Below are 17027 nucleotides of genomic sequence, written 5' to 3'. Positions count from 1 at the left end.
CACAATTTAGAAGGAGAATTATCAAAAAGTTAAAATAGAACATAGAACCTTAGCATTCCTAGAATGACACACACGTAAGCATCCATACTTCGATGAGATCAAGTAATTCCCTTACAATCTAGGACATAGATTTTCTATCCCTCGGCACAAGATTCTGTGGATCATTTTGAGATAATCGCAATCCCCACCACCAACTGAGAGAAACGTACGTGAACATGGTAGATCAATGCATCTGGTGAGAAATTCTTGGCGATCGTTTCTTGTAGAAGCATCTTAACCTTGTTTTTGTCATCTCTCTCCAGGAATGCCCGAACCACAATATTATAAGTCACATAATTAGGTGGGCACCCATGTCTCTCCACTTGCAAGAGTAACTCCTCAGCATCATTAAGCAAGGCCTCCTTACAAAGTCCACCAATCATTGCGGTGTAAAACTTAAGAGCATGTACATCAGTTGATGTAAAATGCATTTTTAGCTATTTTGGAGTAGAAAACACAAAAAATTAGCCTGCAGCAGCTGAAGTAAAAGGGGAGGCAAAATACGTTTTTGAACAGTGCTTCGCCACTTTTACCTACGCACTGTTCACATACCTTTCTTTTTTTTTTATTGTTTCTCTCTCTCTCACCTCCCTCCTTTCTCCTCTCTTTTTTTTATCCGGTGAAACCCATCATCGTCGAAAGTCGAAACCCTTCAGCTCGTCCGTCGTCGACAGAATTCGTCGAAACCCTTCACGCCTGGTTCAAGAAAATCACAGAGGCCTATGATTTCCTCAGCGACCGAGTGGTGCACAAACACACAACTACAACACCCAGTTGTTTCAGAGAAATACGCCTGCAAAGATCGATTTTGATTTCGAAACATGGTTTTCGAACGATTTGCGACGAAAGAACGATTCACGAAATAGTGGTTAGATTTCTCTCTCTACTATTCGCCGGAATCGATCTTTGACGAAAGTCTTCAAAAGAAGAAAGCTTGGGTCCGGCGACCTCAATCTATGCAAACAGTGGTTCAATTTTTCTCTATATTGTTCGTCGGAATCAATCTCGACGGAGGTCTTCAACGGAGAAAGGCTTGGGTTCGGCGAACTCGATCTATATATCTACTACAACCGTAAAATATATACATATATATATATATATATATATATATATATATACTGCAATTTGTATTATTTTCTAATATTTAAATGGATAGAGAGGAAGTGCAGTGTGGAAGTAAAAAATGCGTAGGTAAAATAAAAATTGTACCTTTTTGAATAGGTATTACAGCTAGTATTGGTGTACATGATCTAACATTGGGTTTCAAACCTTTAGCATAAATGGAACTAAAAACTTTTCGAGCATCTTCAAGTTTCCTAGCTTCACACGTGCCATTTATGAGGATCCCCGTAAAAAACAATATCAGGAGGTAAAGTTCGTATCATGTGCAGTGTACAATATTTTTATGCACTGAAATTTTGACACCAACAAAAACAATTTGACATTATCACTATCCAAAAATAAAGAAACTAATATAAATCTCGAATTCCCTTTTTTTCTACAATAAAGAAAAATTTGGGATATTAAAGTAAATGAGTCCACTCAACTCGCTCGACAAAAGCTCGTTTTGTTAAAGGAGGCTCAGTTCGATTAAAGAGACTTCTTTAGTAAATGACTAAGTTCGACTTATTAAGGGCTCAACTCGTTAAGTTTTTTGGCTATTTTAATAGACGAGCAGAACTCGAACTCAACAAAACTGGATTCGGCTTGTTTACGGCCGTTACGTGCATCAAACTACTCTGAATTCATTTGCATGGTCATAATTTAACTCCGTTGGGCCAAGGGACTAATAATTACACCACCAAACTTCGCTACTTTCCACTTGCAGGCCGCAACTCCCGCATCTTTTGCCATAGCTGATAGCTTGACGCAACCACCCAAAAACCTCACATCCGGCGACCATGTCCGACGCCGGAGCCCTTCCCCAGGAAATCATCACCGTCATACTCTCTCGACTACCCTTCAAATCTCTCTCCCGATTCAAATGCGTTTCTCCCTCATGGAAAGCCCTAATCTCTTCCCCCCATTTCGCCGAAACCCGTCTTAATCGAACCAAAGCCAACTACCACCCACTTAAAGCCATTCTCTTCACCAGATCTTTCGATCTCTACTCCGTTGATTTCGCCGACGCGAACCCGACTCCTAAAAAGCTTGATCCTCCTTCGTTCGACCACGTCATTAGCGACTCCATGTCAGTGAGCTCTTGTGATGGCCTAGTTTTAGTTTCGTTTGATGGTTATGACAACTTCTTGGGGAATCCATCCACTAGTGAATGGAAGGAACTGCCTTTCCCTTTTCCTCGATACATTTCGATGGATGTCTTTTATCCACCTTGGTTGGGTTATGTCGCGTCCGCTGATGATTACAAGGTTGTGATGCCCCTTTTTAAGGCATTTCGACAACCTGATCATGCGGCTGTTAGGATTGTGGCTGTCTATTCACTGACAACTAATGCTTGGAGGATGATTCAAGATTTCCATTATCATCTTGCGGAACATCGCCGTGGGGTTTGCTTTAACGGGCGTCTCCATTGGCTATGTTGGAGGACTGATGATTTGGATTATTCTGACGTTGTTGTTGCCTTCGATTTGGTGGATGAGATTTTCAGGGAAGTGCAGTTGCCTGCCTCGTACGATTATAACGTGTCTAGGGATCATGAGATGGTGGTTGAGATGGTGGTTCTTGAGGGTTGTCTCTGTTTGCTTGTCTGGTCGATGAGTGACCGAATTGATGTTTGGATGATGATGGATTATGGTGTGAAAGAGCCGTGGATGAATTTTTTTTCGATTGCTAATCCTGGGAGGTCTATAGTGGATGTGTTGTGTTTGTCAGTGCAAGACGAACTTGTGCTGAGGAGAGAGAGATTTACAGGTATCAGAGGAAGGGTAGATTCGGTAGAAGATGAATTTGACGGGGATAAACTAATTCTTTGCAATCCAATGCAAGGAACACGAAGGGAAGTGGTGGTTCCTGGCATTCCAACTACATCTCTAGTTGGGGGGGACCACTACATTGAGACCCTCCGCTGTCCTAATCATGGAGGACGGATTCCAGAGACAATGTGAAGCTTCTTCAGGTGAAAGTTCAAAACGTGATCACGTATGTTTCCACTTTCCGAAATAGAAATGAATCGATCACTTCTTTTGTTGATTAAGTATTGTATATATCGTGTGTTGCGCGAGCTTCTATACTTAAAAAGGTTTTTGGAGGTTGCAAATTAATATTCTTTCTTGCTACTTATATAAGTTGAAATTTGATTAATGCTTGATCATGGGCGGACTCAAAAACCTAAATCGTTGGAGTCTAACCTATGAAGCATGACTGGATGAGCACTCATAAAGAGGTGTAATGTCCATATATGATGTGCATGCTCCTTGCATACTCACTGCACATAAATTTTCTTTATTCATGAAGAATCGAATACTCTTACGTCACATTTCTGCCCTTCCATGATATAAAGAATATGGCATTTCTTACGCAACATCAAAGAAAAATTATTAGCAATAAGTACATGAATAGGTTTCCAATATTTTGTTTATTCCGTAAAGAAAGAGTAGTTTTTTCCCCTAAACTAGTATCATCCATTTTGGGAGCGTACATAGACAGGAGCATACATAGACAGTTTGAGAATTTTTGGACAAATGGGTTCCTGGTATGATTGTTCGCCTTTTATTGGCACTTGGCAGTGACAACATAAAAATCTCAATTCATTACTAGTCTTCCACTCCGGACTTAATTGGAAGGAACCCAATGCGACCTATATCTTTCCTACCTTCATTGCCACAAGTTGAGATCTTTTTAGCTTGTCGATTATTTTTGTTGCTTCCCAAGCCTCAATCCTCTCTTTTATTGTCAATCCTGCAAAGCTTGCTAAATCATTTGGGCTTTCATTAGTACTGGACTGAACTTATACATCAAGAGAACTCGCTCGTAGTCTTTACTCTTTAGGTTTAGCAACCCGTTGTGCATAATATCTTATGGTTTTAGTTATGGAATGCAACTTCTTGAGAAATTGAAGTCTTACAATGGAAATGTGTGAGTGGTATTTGATTCTTCCGGTGAGAATTAAGTCGGGGTGTGGAATGATTTAGGTAAGGATGGAATCTTCATTCCTTGGTTTGGCAATGGAAGGACCATTTCACTCTTGTGGATGACGGTTCCATTGATAATGTCTACCATTTTCTTTTATCGAACCAATTGACGGAATGAACACTATACTATTGTGAACCAAGCACAGCGTTAAGTTCTTTATCTACCAGATTGACCTCAATTGCTTACCTTTGCCCATTGTGTCCGGCCTAGAAAAGTGGAAACGCTTTGCCACTTGAAATAGTGGATGATGATTCTATTCGTAATGTGCATTTTATCATTTTCGTTGAATGAACTAATGACGGAATGAACATACCATTCGAATGAACCAAACACAAACTTATGTTCTTTATCTACCTGATTAACCCACCTTCTGTGTTCTAGTTAGGAGGAAATGTTCAGCCACCTATTTTGTCAATGCCATTTATCTCAACTTATTTTGTGTGACGCTTCCTTCGACTCCAGATTTGGTGATACGGCCCTATTGAATACCAGTGATTTATTGCTGCATTGGCTGATCCATTTAAACAATAATGGCGACTAGAAATCCATTTAAACAATAATTGCAACTGGAAGTCGGGTTCTTGCAACAACTCTTATCTACGGAGTATACGCACAGAGCTTTTAGCTATCTCTTTTGCCATTTACTTGGCTAGTACTCATTGCTTTTACAGCCCTTTGGATGATGAGAAGGATAAGAAAAGAAAACAAAGGAGAATACAACAACAACAACAGACCCCATCTAGCCCCAATGATCTAATCATTGGGGTATGGACGGGAGAGAATCTTGTTACTTATTTGGATTGTTAAAGGAGATGAGAAATGGTGAAAAGGATGACATAGAGAAAAAAAACAATGAGTCTTTATTGTTCCCATCTCATAATTCACCAAATTGCATCAATTTTGGTGAAAAAAATCTCTTATCTATTTTATGTTTCTCTCGAGTACTGCTATTTACACCGACCGGAGCATACCGACGGCCGCGCGCGGCCGTCGGTACGGTTTCCCTACAAAAATGGCCGGTACATATAGGATTTTCGGTTTCTCTCTTCATTTCTCACCATACAAAGGCCATTAGTGTGTTGTATATGCATACTTACTCACTGATAGTTTAATTTATTTTGCAGCTGATAGGGAAGGAACATCCAAGCTCTAGTCCAGCAAATTAACACTGTGCAGCAGCCTCTCAACTTTTTGCAGTGAACGTGATCTAGCTAGATGTGCTCTTCAGCACTTCATCTCTTTAGCCCTTTTGAAGACACTTACGCGGCTTGACTCCAACTCAAGCTTCTTCTTCTTTTGTATTTTTGTAACTTCAGTTTCATTTCTTGGCTTGGAGCTGCGGCGCCCTTTGTTGTGGTTTGGTTGTTTGTTATTCCATGACTGTTTTAGTAGTTTGCTGCGGGTTTTTTTTTCTTTTTTGGCATGTAACTAAACTGCTAGATTTACTCTTCAATTAATGATGTACCCAGCTTCGCAAGAAGGGAAAAAAAAAAACCACTCCATCGAAACAATTCCGTCCTTTTAATATTCTTGGGCCGATTTTTTTTCCTGTTCTTCCTCCAATGATTTATCCTATCCCCGGTCTGTCTTTGCTGCAATTCAATGCCCAGAAACTTTCATTCGGAGCATTATGATTGGGCTTACCTTAATAAACAAAACCCACATGAGTCCTTAAGTACCACCAAAGTCGTTTGTTAGATCATACTCATCTGCATATATCTGGTGCTTGCGTGGTATGTTAAAAAATTTGCAGTACCCAGGCAGCTTGCTGATCAAAGTGTGTAATAGTAGCTCCCCGAAGAAATCAGTATCCAAAAGGAAATTGATTTTCGCACTTCACTTTTTATTGACGACGCTCTAATTTTGCGCGAATATCAATTTCCTATCCAAAATTCCAAATACAAAGAGATCCAAGGCATTATTTTACCTTGTTTACCCGATACCTGTAAAATTAGATATCTCATTTTGAAATGATATAGAAGAAAAAATGCCTTCTTGTATAGACCATGTTATCCTAAACAATAACAGAGAGAGATACAGAGAGTGGTGAGGATTCAGAGTGGTTTTGTATGATTGATTTTAGAGATTTTTACCTCTAACTTGTAGAATAATAATCTGAAACTTCCTCTCATTGGGTTGTGTGTTTGTTCGGTTTGATACCTGGGCATTACAATTTACAAATGGCCATTTTTGTTCTCTGATATCATTTGTTTTTCCTCTCGGTTGTGATTCGAAAACTCAAAACACAAAAACGCCATTTTTGTTCTCTGTTCTGTGTTCTGTCCGAGTATTGCAGATCTCGAAAATTGATCAGTAAATTTTTATGATACCAGAGTATTGTTCGTCGTGTCAAGACGATTTGAATGGTACAACGACCCATCGCCAATGGAGGTCGTCAAGGCCTCATGCGCCACCCATTTTTGGGGAGTTTCCGAAAGTGAGATCTACTCTCGACAGTGATTGTCACGTGCCAGTTCCAAGGAAGAAGAAGACCTGACGCGGTGGTGGTCGGCATAGACTTTCTTAATAAACCTTGCCAAACTACATATAGGACCATTAATATGACCTACACTTTATTATCTTCTCTAGCATTGGCTGCACTGGCTTCGATTGCTTCATTGATATTTCCAAATTGATATTTCCATGTATTGTCAATCTCTTCCAAACTTCTAATACGATGGTTGAAACTATACTCCATGTTTTTGCAAGCTTTAGAAGGTAGAAGCCTATCCATATGTTGGCAAAGCTCAAGAGGAGGACAATGTAACCTATGAGACGGTGAAACCAATTAATTAATTCCAAAGCTGCTCTTGTTAACATTTATGCAACTCCATTACAAAATTTTCATTGCAATGGATATAAAGGACGTGGGCCTTGCCAACCATGGATTTGGTGAGTTAGCTCTTGATCATTTCTCCAGGATGATTTCTAAAAAAATAAAGCCCAATTGGTTTGGTTGTTTAAGGGGCTGAAAAACTTCGAGTCCACGACTGATGTTCATGGCATTATTCCTAGACTTGGGTATTACCGGTGAATGGTTGATATTTTGGGAAGGGCAGGGCGACTTCAAGAGGCTAGTGTTAAGATACCAACTTTCCCAAAAGCTTAAGCTGTTAGGAAATAGTCCAACAATATATATCAAGCTTATCTAACACCCACCCTCACATGCAATCCCGTTTTGCACATGGAGATGCAAATTTTCATAGACCAAAGGAAATAGAATACGAAGGGGAGAAGCATAATGCAACCGGGGAACAAATATAGACAGAGAGACTTGAACTCAAGACCTCATGTAACCTGAGCTCTGATACCATATTAAGTTACCAACTCTCCCAAAAGCTTAAGCTGTTAGGAAAGGGTCTCAATAATGTATATCAAGCTTATCTAACAGCTAGACCGCCACAGAACTTATTAGAAGTACGCCGTTTGCACAAGATGCCAGAATTTTTAGAGCTTTTCTTGGAATTGTGTAATTTTCAGGCGTGTAAGTCTGTTGACACAGACAAAGTGTGCACAGATAGTGCACAGATTTCAATGTGGGGCCCACTACGGGTCTCACACAAAAAATTCGAGCCGTTCATTAGATTTAAAACATTTTTTCAAAGGCTCCCGTAAAAAATCAGTTCAATCCGATACCTATAAGTACTCAATCTTTTTTTGAGGGAGGACAATAGGGTAATTTCACCTACCAAACTCACCTAGGAAATTGCTATAAGTACTCAATCTAATCATATAAGTTTTCATTCAGGTTCAAAGTTGAATGAAAAGGTAGATGATTAGATCGAATATTTCTACGTATTGGATTGAACTGATTTTTTGTAGGGGCCCTTGAAAAAATGTTTGAAATTTAATGAACGACTCGGATCATTTGTGTGGGACCCGTAATGAGCCCCACATCGAGATCTGTGCACTATCTATGCCCCCATGGCCAAGCGCATTGTTATATACTTGGCCAAGTGACTTTAACTCCCAAAGAAAAATTCCTCTCTGTGGGGTCAAACTTGCTCCCATGCATCTACGGAGAGAAGTAACTGCATCCTCCTTGACTACCAACAACCAAATCCATAAATCCACCACCACCCCACAAGCCCTGTGTACACTATCTCTCTCGACGTACACCACTTCAAAGTTACAATTTATATAAAAAATAAAGAAATTAATACTCCGTATAAATCTCGGATTCCCTTTTTTTAATATATATATATATATATATAAAGAGAAAAATCCGGGATATTAATGTAAACTATTCCACTCGACTCGTTCGATAAAAGCTCAGCTCGTTAAAGAGGCTTTGCTCGATTTTTTGTTTTGATATGCAAAAATACCCAAAAGGCGACTCAGCTCAATTAAAGAAGCTCTTTTAGTAAATGAATAAACTCGGCTCATTGAGGGATCAATTTGTTAAATTTTTGGCTCGTTTATAACCCTAACGTGCATCAAACACTCCGAATCCACTTGCACGATCATAATTTCACTCCGTTGGTTCTACGGAGTAATAGTTAGGGGGTGTTCCACGTTCTTGGAAAAAGAACTTTTTGAAAAAGAAGGCAATTTTAAGCTCAAAAATTATGTGTTTACGTAAATAATTTTTCTATCAATATGGATCTTGTTTGATAAATCTCGTTGAGATCTTTTATATGGTGAAAATAAATAAATAAATAAATTTTTATTAATTATATTTAAATTTGAAAATTAAAAAAACATGAACTTTTAGAAAAAGAAGGTAAATCGGAACGGAGCCTAAAGTACTTTCTACTCGCATGATCAAACCAAAAAAAATTACCCCAGTACCCAAAAACCTCACAAGCCACACATCCTTCCCTCCTCTTCTGCCATAGCTTTACGCAACCCCCCAAAAACCTCACATCCGGCGATCATGTCCGACGGCGGAACTCTTCCCATGGAAATCATCACCGTCATACTCTCTCGACTACCCTTCAAATCTCTTTCCCAATTCAAATGTGTTTCTCCCTCATGGAAAACCCTAATCTCTTCCTCCCATTTCGCTCAAATCCGTCTCAATCGAACCAAAGCCATTCTCTTTACCAGCTCTTTCGATCTCTACTCCGTAGATTTCTCCGACGAGAGCCCGACCCCTGAAAAGCTTGATCATCCTCCGTTCAACCACATGAGTGGCTCCGGGTCAGTGAGCTCTTGTAATGGCCTCATTCTAGTTTCCGATAAAGGGTATGTTAACTTCTTGTTGAATCCATCCACAGGTGAATGGAAGCACCTGCCTTCCCCTTTTCGTCAATACTCTTCAATGGATGGTTTTTATCCACCTGGGTTGGGTTATGTCTCATCCACGGATGATTACAAGGTTGCGATGCCCTTTTTTAAGGAAGGACGAGAACCTAATCATGTTGCTGTTACGATTGTGGCTGTCTATTCACTGAAAAATGATGCTTGGAGGACGATTCAAGATTTCCATTATCGTCCTGTGGGACGTTGTCGTGGGGTTTGCTTTAACGAGCATCGCCATTGGCTATGTCGGAGGACTGGTGGTTTGGATTATTCTTGAAATTCCTATTTCGTTATCCAACCAATCACCAAGTAAGCAATAGGAATTTGAAAATAAACGATGAACACCGGATATACATGGAAAAATCCTAAATGGGCAAAAAACCACGGGAAGGAATCAAACACTATAAAAACCGTTGTGCGGTTAAAAAAGACCTTACTACACAATTGTGAATCCTCACCAATTGACACAAGATCTATTGCCGAATCCTCGTTCACCACACCCAGTATTTGATTGTCGCTGCCTTGACTCCTCAAGCCTTCCACAATACTTCGGAAATGCACCGAAGAGCAACTCTATGTTTGTTGAAAGAAAGTTGAGAACACCTATTGGAGTTCGACTGTAACTTCGGAAACTGGGTGAGAACTCCAATCATCCAAGGGAGAAATCTCCTCTGCTTTTCTTTAACCAAAACCCTCCTTCCTTTTCTATTTGCTGCTGCTGCGTGTATTCTCCATACCCTAGCAGTGAAGAAAAGTCCCCTTTTTATATATTAGTTAATACCCGATCAATGGCTCGATCTATCTTGTCCAATTCCCACTTGTGGCTCATTTAGTCAGCCGGTGCTCGATCCATTTGTTTTAATTGCAAACAATGATTCCTTCCACTCTAGTCCTATGCAGACTCGTTACGCTTAGAAAAATAAAAAGAAAATACAACTCGATAAATTAAGAATGGGATACAAAGAAGAATGCGTTTTGTCAATGGAATTGCCAACTAAAAAATAGTACCGCTTTTTGGATCTAACAATTCTAAGGTTGTTGTTGCCTTCGATTTGGCGGATGAGATTTTCAGGGAAGTGGAGTTGCCTGCCTCGTATGATGATAATGAGTTTAGGGGTCACGAAGAGGGTTGTCTCGTTTGCTTGTCAAGTCGCAGGGTGACCGAATTGATGTTTGGATGATGATGGAGTATGGTGTGAGAGAGTCGTGGACAAAAAAAAATTCGATTGCTAATCCCGGGGGATCTATAGTGGATCTGTAGTGTTTGTCAGCGCAAGACGAACTTGTGTTGAGGAGAGAGAGATTTATAGATATCGGTGGAAGGGTAGAAGATGAATTTGATGGGGAGAAACTAATTATTTGCAATCCAAAGCAAGGAACACATAAGGAAGTGGTGGTTCCTGGCATTCCAACTACATCTCTAGTTGGGAACCACTACACTGAGACACTCGGCTCTCCTAATCATGGAGGACGGATTTCGGAGACAATGTGAAGCTTCTTCAGGTGAAAGTTCAAAGCGTGGTCAGGTATGTTTCCACTTTCCAACATAGAAATGAATCGATCACTTCTTTTGCTGATTAAGTAAGCTTCTATACTTAAAAGGTTTTTCGAGGTAGCAAATCAACATATTCTTTCTTGCTACTTAAATAGATTTGGTAGTCCTAGGTATACACGGCATTGGTTAGTGATATAAGTTGACATTGGTAGTCCTAGGTATACACGAGTTGCTAGGGCGCACTCAAAAACCTAAATCGTTGGAGTCTAACCTATGAAGCATGGCTGGATGAGCACTCATAAAGTTCAACTTTATTTATTTGCTTTTCTCAAACCAACTCTCATAATAGGCATGTGTACTACACCTTCCATCAATTTGGAAGGAAAAGATAATGGTAGCACTTTATGTTGGGAAAATTTCGGCATAACATATAATTCCAGAGAACAATTTCATTAATATTGTAACAATTACATAATCGAAACAAAAATACAAATGCAGAGCAGAATAAAAAGTCGAGATACAAATTGAATTTCCAGGAAAAATCAAACCGAGTCCTGTGTGATACCACAGTCTCCTTAAGAAAGATTCGCCGCCTACCGTCGGTGTTCTAGGTTCTTGTTCGGCGTCTTCCTCCCAGGGTTGGCTCGGCTAAACCGCAAGCCGTCGGAACACCGCCATCGACCGCCTTGGCGAACTGACTACGCCTGTCTCTCTCTCTCAAAACGTATATCAGAATATGCTGGAAGATTGTGAATTTACTTGTGCTTTGAACAAAATGGGATACACCATATATATAGCAAAAGACCATTGGTAATAACTCCTGTAATGAATTCTGCACAATGAATTCAGAAATTGATTTCTGCCATCAAGGAGGGAGGTTACGGGAATGAATACACCATCATGGGCAGGGGTTACGGGAGTTACGAAATCCCACATATCAATACTTCTATTGATTATGAGGCGTCCAGATACAACGAACCCGGTACATGCTCGGTTGCCTCGAGAGACCCTCCGGTAGCCTCGATTTCATTCATCTGAAATTCCATAAAATTTCCAACACTTTAGACCAAAACCATGAGGTGAAATGGTCATTTCCAAATGTGAGGGAGGTAATGTGCCAAAACCCTAAACCACAGGGTGGTAATCTATACTTTGCCCAATTTATTTTGCAACTGATAGGGAAGGAACATCCAAGCTCTAGTCCAGCAAATTAACTATGTGCAGCAGCCCTCTCAACTTTTTGCAGTGAATATGATCTAGCTAGATGTGCTCTTCAGCCCTTCATCTCTTTAGCCCTTTTGAAGACACTTATGCCGCTTGACTCCAACTGAAGCTTTTTTTGTATTTTTGTAACTTTAGTTTCATTTCTTGGCTTGGAGCTGCGGCGCCCTTTGTTGTGGTTTGGTTGTTTGTTATTCCATGACTGTTCTAGTAGTTTGCCGTGGATTGTTTTCTTTTTTGGCATGTAACTAAACTGCTAGATTTACTCTTCTATCAATGATGTGCCTAACTTCGTCAAGAAGGAAAAAAAAAAACTCCATTCCTTCCATAATTTTTCATATTCAGTTATTGTGTTTCCTGTTATTGTGTTTCATTTTTTGAATTTAATTGCAGCAATTTAAATAATTGGTGGAGAAATTAGAGCGGAAAACATTGATCTCCGCCTCCAGGTACATTTGCTCATCATCGAAACCTCACTCTGCCAAAACAATTCCGTCCTCTTAATATTCTTGGGTCGATTTTTTTCCTATTCTTCCTCCAATGATTTATCCTATCCCCGGTTTGTCTTTGCTGCAATTCAATGCCCAGAAACTTTCATTCGGAGCATTATGTTCAGGGCTGACCTTAATAAACAAAACTCACATGAGTCCTTAAGCACCACCAAAGTCGTTCAAAATTTGCAGTACCTAGGCAGCTTGCCGATCAAAGTGTGTAATAGTAGCTTCCTGAAGAACTCAATATCCAAAATTCCAAATACAAAGAGATCCAAGGCATTATCTTTGCCTTGTGTACCCAATACCTGTAAATTAGATCTCTCATTTTGAAATGATATAGTGTCGGGTAAGTTCCGACCTGCACGAAAGGCGTAACAATCTGGGCACTGTCTCGGAGAGAGGCTCGGTGCAAGCTGCTCTATTGTAGCCACTTCTGTAACTGTACCGGCTTGAGCAGCCGAAAACCTTCTCGAATCTTTGATGGCGAAAGGCCCCGTGATAGCCAGAATGAATGCGGAGTCTACTTAGAATACAACAGCCATAGATAAAAGAGAAGACAAAGGTATCCGTGGCAGATAGAGCCTGGATGTAAGCCTTATCCGGCCCTTCCAGATTCAAATTCCTTAGCGAGATCAAGATCTTGTTCCACTAGACCCAATTCGGTCAGATTAGTTCCATAATCTAGCTTGCCCGGACCAGATTTTCTGTGTTTGGTCGGGCCAGCCTAATGAATGATCATTGTTCGGGATCAAAAGAATAAGACTAAAGGGTTTCGCTATCGCAAGAATATAGCGATCGAAGAGCTACCACTCAGCTGCTTCGCATATTACGAAAGCTATATTGCCCAAACGGGGCATGCTGCAAGAGCGATGGAGGAACCACTTTTACGGTTTAGTACCAACGTGGCAAAAGTGTCTTTTTTCCTGCTCGCTCTTAGAGAGTTCTCGATGTTCTCTTTCTTGACTTGTTAACTGTTCTTGCTATTCTATATTTCCTTGAAAAGGGTGCTCAATCTACAGAAACTGAAGAGAAAATGCCTTCTTGCATAGAGAATTCAACCACTTGCAGAAGGCCATGTTTTCCAGAACAGGCAGTAGAAAATCATCTTAGAATAACTTACCTATCAATTACATAAACTTTGCCAAACTACATATAGGACAATCTGCACTAGCTTCAATTGCTCCATTGATATTACCATCTCGTGTCAATCTCTTCCAAACTTCTAACGATGGTTGAAACTATCAATTGCGGCCATGGGCATTGCCCTATAACAATGCAGAAATCTAAATAAACCTTAATATTGAGATTGATCAAGTATTAATCAATTCTAAATTAACACATGAGGCCGGCTTCCCATTGCAATGTCCATGTGGTTTTTCTGAGCCATGAAGTTCACCAGCAGGTAGAAGAGCCCCTTGCACAAGTTACACATCAAGGGCTGAGCTCCTGCGTCATTCTTCGCCTTTAGCGTCCTTAGAAAGCTTATACTTCGCCATTTCTTCCGATTCAGATCTAACTCATAATATATTCTGGTTAGAATTTTCTAAAATCCATTTCAAATAAAGTGAATTTTATTCTTTTATTTACTAGGTCATATTTTTCTTCTTGTATTTACAACAGTGTCAATGAACTATTTCCTAAAATTTATGCTTAGATTCTACCTACTCCAATGATATTAAATGGAGTTTTTACTCATATTTTTACTCAGAGTGATGCTCTCACAAGTGACTTTGTAAAGGGGTGTGAATTTGGCCGGACTAGCAGAAAACCTCTAAAAGCAAACCTCACGTGTTTCAATCTTAAATTTGTCCACCAGGATCTCGAGTTTTGTGGATGAAAATACTGAATGTTTTCAAGTTGTTTCATTTATGTGGGTGAACTCAACTACTTGGAGTGCATGGGGTAGTTTTCTATAGCGTACAACATGACTTGTGCAACATTGTGTTTGCAGGTGGAGTTGCAACAGTTCTTTTCATAGGGGGCACCTGAATGCACAAGATTGTGCAGTCTCTAATTAATATTCCATTTAGCATAGTTTTAGTGTGTGGTTTGGGGAGTTTTGGGGCATTGTGGATGCTTTATTTCTTTGTCTAACTTGGGAGTAGAAATGAAACAAAGAAACAAAAGGGCCTTCTCATAGATTTATTAATTAGCTCATCCTCGAGTAATAGTTTGAGCATATGTAAAAGTAGGAGGGGTTCACAGCAGTAGATGCTGCAAGCTGACGACTTGACACGGCATCGTTTACCGTTGTTAACAGAGCAAAAGCCTTGCGCAGTTTGCACTGGGTTGGATAAATATTGCAAACACTGACCAATTAAGTTAACAATGGCAGTGTTCGGATTGGAAACAGGCCACATTGGAGTTGGTAAATTCAAATCTAAGCATAAATTTGTGTAAATAGTTCATTAATGACATTGTTACAAGTATGAGAAGAAAAAAATGACCTTGTAAATCTGAGAAAAATTCAATTTAAATGAAATCAATTTTTGAAAATTTTAACCAGAATTTGAGTAAGATTTGAAATCAGAAGAAAATGGTGAAGCTTAGGGAAGCTAAGGCGGAGAATGACGCGGAAGCTCAGCCATTGATCTGTAACTCGTGCAAGGGTCTTATACCTGGTGGTGGACTTCATGGCTCGAATTAAGAATTGACTAATACTTCACCAATCTCTTTATGAAGGTTTTATGGCAAATTTAATTTAGATCTCTTCATTTTTATAGGGCAATGCGTGACCGCAACTGATGTTTGACGTTTGAAAGTGCGTTTATGACTTCGAAATGCCTTGAGATTATGCCTCTAGAAGTATTCATCAACAAAAGATAGCATAGATTAATCATTTCTACATGAAAAAAAGTACCAGAAGAAGCTTCTCATTCATTGCCTCCCAATCCCTCCTCCATGATGAGAAGAGACGAGGCTCTCAATGTAGGTGCCCCCAAATGTAAATTCAAACGGAATGCCACAAATCACAACGTCCTTTATTATTCGGTTTTCGGATTGTACACAACCAGTTTCTCTGTTTTATCTCCATCTAGCATCACTTCATTGGGTTTGAACAACAATTTGTCTTCGGCTAACAACCCCAACAATATCAATGTAGGCCTCTCAGGCATCTCAATCGTAATTTTTTTCCAAGATTCTCTTAGCCCGTATTCCTTCATCATCTGAACTTCAACTTAGTAACTAAGCTGCCTATAAACCAAACAGAGACAATCCCCGAGAACAACCAACTCATAGAATAAACCGATCTTGCAAGCATCCAACGCAACATGCAGCGGCACTTTCCTGAAAAACTCATCGGACAAATCGATAGCTACAATCGCAAAGGAACCAGCCCTCCAACCAAGCCAATGGAGACACCCATTAAATAGAACCCCACAAGTATACCGCATGAGCATAGAAGGGAAATCTCGAAGTCTCCTCCAAGCATCATTTCTCAGTGAATAAACAGCAACAATCGTTATGTCACTCAGACTAGAGTAAGAAAGCATCACAACCTCGTAACCATCCGTACAGGAATCGTAACCATCGATAAAGGAATAGTAACCAACGCCATAAGTGTAAGCGACGAACTCACCAACACCAACCAGAGCGTGGAAGAAAGGACATGTCAGCAGTTTCTTGCATTCTCTGGTGGATGGATTCAACAAGATGAAGTTGGAGTTACCTTCATCGGAAACGAGAAGCAAATCATCACAGGAGCCCCATACCCTGACCCACTCAACGGTGTCATGTTGTTTCGCCGTAGAAAAATCAAGCTTTGTAGCTGTTTGATTTATGTCGGCGATCGTGATAGGTGGACATAATGATCTTATTCGGATAGAGATATTGAGTGTTTTCGATGTTGGTTCAATTGAGGTGGGTTGTGTGGCAAAGATTAGGAAATTCCAGGAGGGAGAAACAGAGTTGAATCGGCAAAGGGATTTGGCGGGTAGCTGAGAGAGCACATCGGTGAGGATCTCCTGGGGAAGGGTTCTGTCGTTGGACATGGCTGCCGCCACGGTGGTGATGATGTTTTAAGTGGTTGATGGGAGCTTGGATGTTTCAGTGGTGGTGCTTTGGCCATGGCCCCTCATCACCTCATGCCTCGTATTGGGTTGGCGTTCTATTTAAAAAGAAGGTAACATCATCTCCACTCTCCAGCCCCAAGCCACAATCATCCGTGCCGAAAATTCATGTGTCTAGGGATTTTCTGGCCATTTGATCCTCTATGCCAAGGAATTTTTAGGCCGTTAGTTTCAAAATATAAAAAATAATAATAATAACTCAATCAAACGATCGAAAAATCCCGCAGCACAGAAGCACAAAAAAATTTTGAGACAGAAGAGATCGAACCCCAATCCCAAGGCCATAGAGCCCTAGCCCGCCCTCATAATTTTAGTCGTTTGAGTAAAAAGCTCCATTTGATACAACCCATCCAATGGGCGGATATGGAGGAG

The 17027-nt window shown here is 40.2% G+C and overlaps 3 protein-coding genes across 7 annotated transcripts; 2 read left to right on the top strand and 1 right to left on the bottom strand.

Moving 5' to 3' along the window:
* Positions 1-1860: 1860 nt before the first annotated feature.
* Positions 1861-5661, top strand: LOC131313821 (F-box/kelch-repeat protein At3g06240-like). 5 transcript variants are annotated; one of them, XM_058342332.1, is made up of 2 exons: positions 1861-3115; positions 5256-5661. In XM_058342332.1, exon 1 carries the CDS (start codon positions 1941-1943, stop codon positions 3102-3104), a length of 1164 nt encoding a protein of 387 aa, XP_058198315.1. In that variant the 5' UTR covers positions 1861-1940; the 3' UTR covers positions 3105-3115; positions 5256-5661. The 5 variants fall into 5 exon arrangements, with proteins under 5 accessions (XP_058198315.1, XP_058198309.1, XP_058198329.1 ...); XM_058342326.1 differs by having other exon boundaries at positions 1861-3138; XM_058342346.1 differs by lacking the exon at positions 5256-5661 and adding an exon at positions 4803-5052 and having other exon boundaries at positions 1902-3115.
* A 3346-nt stretch (positions 5662-9007) lies between these two features.
* Positions 9008-9652, top strand: LOC131317186 (F-box/kelch-repeat protein At3g06240-like). The gene has a single exon (XM_058346760.1). The coding sequence runs from the start codon at positions 9008-9010 to the stop codon at positions 9650-9652; it is 645 nt and encodes a 214-aa protein (XP_058202743.1).
* Positions 9653-15764: 6112 nt separating this feature from the next.
* On the bottom strand, positions 15765-16577 carry LOC131317185 (F-box/kelch-repeat protein At3g06240-like). Its single transcript, XM_058346759.1, has one exon. It carries the CDS (start codon positions 16575-16577, stop codon positions 15765-15767), a length of 813 nt encoding a protein of 270 aa, XP_058202742.1.
* Between the last annotated feature and the right edge of the window lie 450 nt (positions 16578-17027).

Source organism: Rhododendron vialii, chromosome 2a, assembly GCF_030253575.1.
Source record: "Rhododendron vialii isolate Sample 1 chromosome 2a, ASM3025357v1".
Taxonomy (NCBI): domain Eukaryota; kingdom Viridiplantae; phylum Streptophyta; class Magnoliopsida; order Ericales; family Ericaceae; genus Rhododendron; species Rhododendron vialii.
This window is presented reverse-complemented; position numbering and strand designations above follow the sequence as displayed.